The sequence below is a fragment of the Astyanax mexicanus genome, chromosome 10, assembly GCF_023375975.1.
Source record: "Astyanax mexicanus isolate ESR-SI-001 chromosome 10, AstMex3_surface, whole genome shotgun sequence".
Taxonomy (NCBI): Eukaryota; Metazoa; Chordata; class Actinopteri; order Characiformes; family Acestrorhamphidae; genus Astyanax; species Astyanax mexicanus.
In genome coordinates, this window is record NC_064417.1 from 51,121,198 (window position 1) to 51,128,380 (window position 7,183).

Sequence of the window (7,183 nt, forward strand, 5' to 3'; positions counted from 1 at the left end):
ATACAAATAAAATATAAAAGTGAGTCAATGCTTTAAAAAGTGGGTCCCATGCAATATTATTAAAAACAGTCATTTGTTTTGTTTCTATAGCGCTCAATTTTTCCAATGATATGTGCATTGAGAGCTGATATTTACAATGTATGATATTTATAGAGGTCACAGTGATTTTCTAAGCCTTTTTAACGTTTTTTTTTTTTTTTTTTTTAAACATTTTGATTACTTATCTGTGTTTGTTTTCTCTGCAGGATGAAGATGAGGAGGATGAAGATATTGATAATCTGGTGATCATGCACAGGCAGAGTGTGGGTAACAGTGCCGCCAGTCTCCGCAGCTCCAGGGTAAAACACTGCGTCTGCTTTTACTGCACAACTTCTCCTTATTTGAATGTACTTTATGTAAATTTGATTCCTGGTGTAAACACGTTTAACGTGAGTGTTTGTTTGCCGTGCTGCAGAGCACTCTGGGTAGTATGATGAGTGTGTACAGCGAGGCGGGGGATTATGATATCGTGGACGTGAGCGGAGAGATCGTCTTCTCTCTGCACTACGATGAAACGGCTCAGAGTCTGGCGGTGATGGTGAAAGAGTGCCGGGGGCTGGCGTACGCCGACGCCGCTAAAAAGAAGTGCAACCCGTGAGTTTTCACAACAGACCAGCACTCAGTTTCATTAGTTTAAAATAGAGATTCAACAAATGCTGCGAACAAATAAGTAAAAAGACAATGGAACAGTTCATAATTAATGCTAAAGTCACATTGTAGAGTTTCCTCTAATGTTAGGATTTTTTTCATCAGTGGTAGCAAGCCCACAACGAAACTTAGTAAAGTAGCACTGCTGAGGTAAATTTATGATTAGTTTGGAACTTCTATAAATATACATTTTTGACTAATTGTCCTGCAAACAGGGGTGTGCTATATCGTATAGTTTGCTATAATATTGGTAAAAAAAAAAAGTCCACATCATGATATAAAATGGACTGCTTTCAAGAATATTGCAATATTTTTGATATTTACTGTATTTTCTTTTAATTCTTTGTTTTCAGTTTACATGCATGCAATAAGTTTTGAGGTAGATTTTTACTGTTACATTAGTTTTCATTTCCAAGTCATGTAAAGTTACTGTTTGCAAAATCGACTTAAAGCTTAGAATTATTTTTTTTTATTTAACAAAAAAATTGGTATTAAGTGATTAAGTAAATGTTGTTTGATGTTAGACCTTTTAAAAGGAGTGCATGTCAAAGTAGAAAAAAATGAACAAAATTAAATCAATATCTGGCATTCTTAGTGCATATATGCTGATAAATGATGAATATACAGACACTAAATATATATTACACCCAATAACTAAAAAAAAATATTTCCTATATTAAAAAAAGTTACATTTCTGAACAGCTAAGACCTTAATTCACAAACTGTGATTTCATGTTTAAATTAGCACTTCTGATGTAAATATATTGTTTTTTTTTTTTTGTACTGTATGTTTGAAAGCATGTAAAAAAAACTGTTAAAAATCAGCACAAAATATATATATATATATATATAGGTTATTATAAGAAAAATGGCAAAATAAGACTAAATGACCTGCGAAAAGCTGTGTTCAGTATTTGGTATTCAGCCATCAACTAAATGTTAAATTTTGTTTGTTTTGCTGAGTAAATTCTGTAGTCTCGGCTGTGTAAATTCTATTTAGGTGTTCTTATTCTAGAATTAAAAGTGATCAGTTGTGTGAATAGACCTGTTATTCGGCTGTGCTGTAGATACGTCAAGAGCTACCTTCTCCCGGATAAGTCCCGCCAGAGCAAGAAGAAAACTGCCACCAAGAGCAAGACCATCAACCCCACCTACAACGAGACCTTAAAGGTTATCACCAGTTCTGTATGCTAATGTCTAGTGGATATAAGAGTGTACTTATTACTGCTGCACACACAATAAATACCATAAATACACTATATTGCCAAACTACACACCTCCAAACTGGATGTGGCTTTAGATTAGATCCTCACAATCCTCACATCACCAACACAGTATTTACCAAACCATTTACAGTGTATATTTATATACATTACACTGACATGACAAAAAGTCATGGGATGGGTTATATTATAGTCCCATGAATTTTGCCATTTCCTATGGAAGCTAAAAATGCTGCACTGATGTTAACGTCGATGATGTTCCATAAACTACATTTCATGATTAATTAACACACTGCCATCCAATGACTTTTGGCTTCCCAGTGAAGTGGGTTATCATATAAAATTTGAACATTTTGACACATGCCCACATACAGTACCAGTCAAAAGTTTGGAGACACCTCCTCCTTCAATAGTCAAGTGCAGAACGTGTGATTTCACCTAAGGCAATTAAATCAAACACGTCATGTTGCAGTATTTTGATTCTTGACACAAGAAGTAGCTACACAGCACTGTCTCTGTGTCTGTGTGAGTGACAGGCTGCTGCTGCCTGAGAAGCGTGAGTGGGATTGGAAGCATTGTGGCAGGAGTAAACACGAGGTAACCGCATGGCCTCCATCCACATGGTTGGGCACGTGCTTGTAAACTTGAGCAGGTATGGAAAGCTGTGCACCTCAGTCCAGCACAGTTTAGCAGTGCAGATATTTCCAGTTACAGCTGAATTCACACTTTTAATCCCAGAAAAACAAATGCTCTAATTTACATTTTAAAATGCCGTTTAAATGCCTGATTAAAGGGCTGATTACTGTTGTTCCTTGGGTTTTAAAAGCTCAGTGCTGACTCAGCTCTTGATCTGTACAGACGCGAGACAGCACATGGGAGGTGGCGCAAAAAAAAACATTTTGCAATATTAAATTTTTCCAAATTTGTGCAGCCCTAATCTAACGTATAAAACATATTCTGGTTTGTTTTATTCTGTAAACAAAGTGTTATTCATATAGCATGTGCCCCTTATAGCTTTAATATAGTCTTCAATGTTTTAAATTTACAATGTAAAAAAAAAAAAATCATAAAAAGAAAAAACACATTTGAATAAGAATTAGAGCTGTATCTAAACTTTTGACTGGTACTGTACTTCACAGACCATGCAGTAGGTGACCTCTGCATTCCAGTACTGTATTTGCTCCAGTGATAAGTACACTCTTATCTCCGTGCACGACTGAGACGCAAATATTGATTCATATGACTGCTCTCATTTTAATTCAGGTTAGTAAACAGTGCAGTTCAAATCCCACAGTCCACAAAGCATTAGCTAAAAACCCCAAGCCACATCCTGACATGCTCATTACCTCCTTCATCACTGGAGATTAGGAGCAGATGTGAACTCCTCCCTCCCTCTCTCTATCCTCCATGTGTTTTATTTATTGACTTTCTCCTCCCCAGTACTCCATCAGCCGCTCCCAGCTGATGACCCGAACCCTGCAGCTCTCAGTCTGGCACTATGACCGTTTCGGACGCAACGCTTTCCTTGGAGAGGTGCAGCTGCCGCTGGACTGCCACGACATCGACTCGGCCCATGAAGAGTGTGTGATCCTCAGGGGGAAGGTACTGGAAGATCAACTCTTTAAGATATAAATCAAGTCAAGTCAAGTGGTTTTATTGTCAATACTGCATATGTACAGGACATACAGAGAATTGAAATTACGTTACTATCCTTCCCAATTTTACAGCAAGTACAGATAATAGATATAATAAAGGAGAATGGGAGACACTATGAGTACAATTCAGCAGGGGCACAAATAGACATACATGAGACAGAAACAAGGTGCAGTAGTGGTGGGGAGAAATAGATATATAAATATAAGTAAAAAGAAATAAGATATATAATCTGAAAGAGTGGGAGACACTATATGTACAATACAACAAGACACAATAAACATACGTAAGACGAAAGACAATAGTGCAATATTGATGGTGATTAAGATGGAATGACAGTATAAATAGAACCTGTATTACAGCAGTGCAAATAAGGTATATAGCTTAAGGTATACAATGCATTGTTGCATTTTAGGTCTCGTTTGCATTGTGTTTATAATGAAATATTTGCAACAAGCCAAAATTAGGGTGTGTGTATAATAACAGCAGACTGTGAATAGGGGTATGCACAGGGTCCTGCGTAGTCGATGCAGTAACTAGTGGGAAAATATGTATACAGTAATGGTGTAAAATAGACTTCGGTTGTAGTGAAACATGATAACGAGAACAAACTTTCATTGAATAGCCCACCTCTGTTCTTCCCCAGCATTTTCCACATACAGTGCTTTAGCTGATGCTCCCACCAGGCTCACAATGTTAGAGAAAGGGGCATAGAGTTACCCACAAAAATAAATCACTGTTTTTTTTACATCATTAACAAGCTCAAAGTAGCTCCACACTTTATTGGTAGAATTCTGAGGGCTTTGATATTTAAAACGAGGCACTGAGAGCTTTAAAAGTACACATTAGTTTATTAAAAGTATATATATAAGTTTATACACAGTATACAACTAAAAACAGTTTATACACACAGTACCTACAGATTATTAAACTGTTTATACACAGTACTATCTTGAAATTAAGTCTCAATAAGTCGAGCACAAGGCATATGCCATTTGTTCTTTAGTGCTCTTCATTTTCATGTAGACAGACAATTTTGCAGTCTGTTCTCTATTCTATCTATTCGTTTGTGCTCATCAGTCAACTTTATTTCAGTATGGCAGCACCTGAGAACTAGCAAAAGTACTGAGTGTCTAAACAGTGCCTCATTTTAATTGTAAGGACCCTCCAATAGGGGCCTAGAATTACCCATGCAAAGAAATCACTAACATTGTAAGCCTGTTGGGAGCATCGGCTAAAAGTGCTGTGCTTGGGAATGCTGGGAAAGAATGAAGGTGGGCTTTTCAACAAAAGCCCATTCTCCTTATCATTTTTCACTAAACCCAAGTCCATTTCATAACCCTGGATGGCCCTATTTTTTTGTCATCTGTAAGTTTTTTTTTTTTTTTTTTTTTTTTTTTTTAAACTAAGGATTGCACTGCTGAAGTGAATTTGTGTTCAAATAAGCACTGCTAAGGTAAATATATTTGTGTTGTGTTGGTGCTTTGTCTGCAAGGTGTTACATAACGCACAAAATATATTTACCCCTTTTTTCTTTAAAAAATATGAAAAAATGGCTAAACTAATGAAAACCCTATAAGATGCAAAAAGCTGTTATCGGTATTTAATCATCTGCCAAATGTTTAGTCTCTTTTTTTTTTTTTTGTTCAGAATTCCCAATTTTCAAATTTTCCTTTTTTTATTTATTTATTTTCTCGTCTTACTAACAGTTGGCCCCGTTATCTTAAAGTACGGTAATATATATATATATATTCGGTATATACGGTATATACGGTATATATATATATATATATATATGTGTATATGTCTGATGGACACCTCTCTCTCTAGAATGAATTTTTGGATTTTTGTACGTGTTTTAACCATATGCATAACTGAACCTTTACCAGGGTTAATTTTATTCCAGCTGAAGCTGACAAGTATAAAAACACCCTGACTGGCCTGGAGGCTAAATCCTCCACAGTTCTCATGTTTATATTTTTCCTCTGAGAGATAAACGATTAAAACAGGAAACTCTTCACATTCTCAGTCTTTATTAACTTCTCAGTATTAAACGATGGTCATCATTTCTCTCTGCAGGCCGCTGGCTCTTTGGCCCCCTCTGCGTTTGCCCAGTATAAAGGAGAACTGGTGATTTCCCTGAAGTACGTCTCGGAGAAGAAAGCTCCTTCAGAAAAGCAGAAAGGTGAGATATACTAATGGAGGCTTCAAGAAAGTTTCTGTGTCTTTTTTCTTGTGTAGAGAGTAACAGCAGTAACGCCATCTGCTCCAGCACTGCTTTACTACAGACTAAGACTTTAAAAATGGTCATATAAAAAAAAAAAAAATCCATTGCTAGAGACCGGCTATAAGCTTTTTTCGTATATACAGCTCTGGGAAAAAAAATTGAGACCACTTTAGTTTCTGAATCCGTTTCTCTGATTTTGCTATTCATAGGTTTATGTTTGGGTAAAATGAACATTGTTGTTTTATTCTATAAACTACAGACAAAATTTCTCCCAAATTCCAAATAAAAATATTGTCATTTAGAGCATTTATTTACAGAAAATGAGAAATGGCTGACAAAACAAAAGAGGCAGAGCTTTCAGACCTCAAATAATGCAAAGAAAACAAGTTCATATTCACAAAGTTTTAAGAGTTCAGGAATCAATATTTGGTGGAATAACCCTGTTTTTTTAATCACAGTTTTTTAATGCATCTTGGCATCATGTTCTCCTCCACCAGTCTTACACACTGCTTTTGGATAACTTTATGATTCAAATTCAAGCAGTTCAGTTTGGTGGTTTGATGGCTTGTGATCATCCATCTTCCTCTTGATTATATTCCAGAGGTTTTCAATTTGGTAAAATCAAAGAAACTAAATTTTTATTATGTATTTATTATGTATAATGTATGGTGGACGTATATATAATTTTTTTAAATTGATTATCGCAGCAGGCTGATTTATCACACTGCAAAATTACCAATCATGCTAACCAATCTCTGCCTCTATTTTCTGTTCCCACAGCAAAAAAGGCTAAAGCTGAGAGTGGTGGAGAGCTGCATGTGTTAATCAAGGAGGCGAAGAACCTCTCAGCTATGAAAGCTGGAGGAACATCTGATTCCTTCGTTAAAGGGTTAGCAATGACGTTCCTGCTTATCTTACTTTAATTACTTTTTAATTTCCATTCCTCTGTTTTATTTTCTGATCTTTGTTGTGCTGCTGTTCAGATACTTACTGCCATCCAAGGGTAAGTCCACCAAGAAGAAGACTCAGGTGGTGAAGAAGACTCTGAACCCGCACTACGACCACACCTTCATCTACAAAGACCTGAGTCTGGACCAGCTGAGGGGCGTGTGTTTAGAGCTCACTGTGTGGGACAGAGAGGCCATGTCCAGCAACGACTTCCTGGGCGGAGTCCGCCTGAGCTCAGGGGCAGGTGAGTGGCCAGTATGAAATATTAGAATGAGTCAATGACACACATGGGTTAAATTTGTCTTGTTGAAAATCCTTAACAGCTCAGGTCCTTTTCTGAAATCAGATCATTTCAATGAGCAGCTCATTCATGTTTCTCACTACGTGAACATTAAGTATTTTACAATTAAAATCACGATGCTACATAAGTTACAACAATTTTGTA

At 36.5% G+C, this 7,183-nt stretch overlaps 1 protein-coding gene across 1 annotated transcript in view; it reads left to right on the forward strand.

Moving 5' to 3' along the window:
* Positions 1–7,183, forward strand: part of sytl4 (synaptotagmin-like 4) — a 29,765-nt gene that overhangs the window by 20,585 nt on the left and 1,997 nt on the right. The window contains exons 11-17 of the mRNA XM_022683671.2: positions 246–338; positions 455–633; positions 1,755–1,857; positions 3,351–3,512; positions 5,643–5,748; positions 6,571–6,679; positions 6,774–6,982. Of these exons, the coding sequence (XP_022539392.2) occupies positions 246–338; positions 455–633; positions 1,755–1,857; positions 3,351–3,512; positions 5,643–5,748; positions 6,571–6,679; positions 6,774–6,982 (961 nt within the window). The remainder of the gene's footprint in view (positions 1–245; positions 339–454; positions 634–1,754; positions 1,858–3,350; positions 3,513–5,642; positions 5,749–6,570; positions 6,680–6,773; positions 6,983–7,183) is intronic.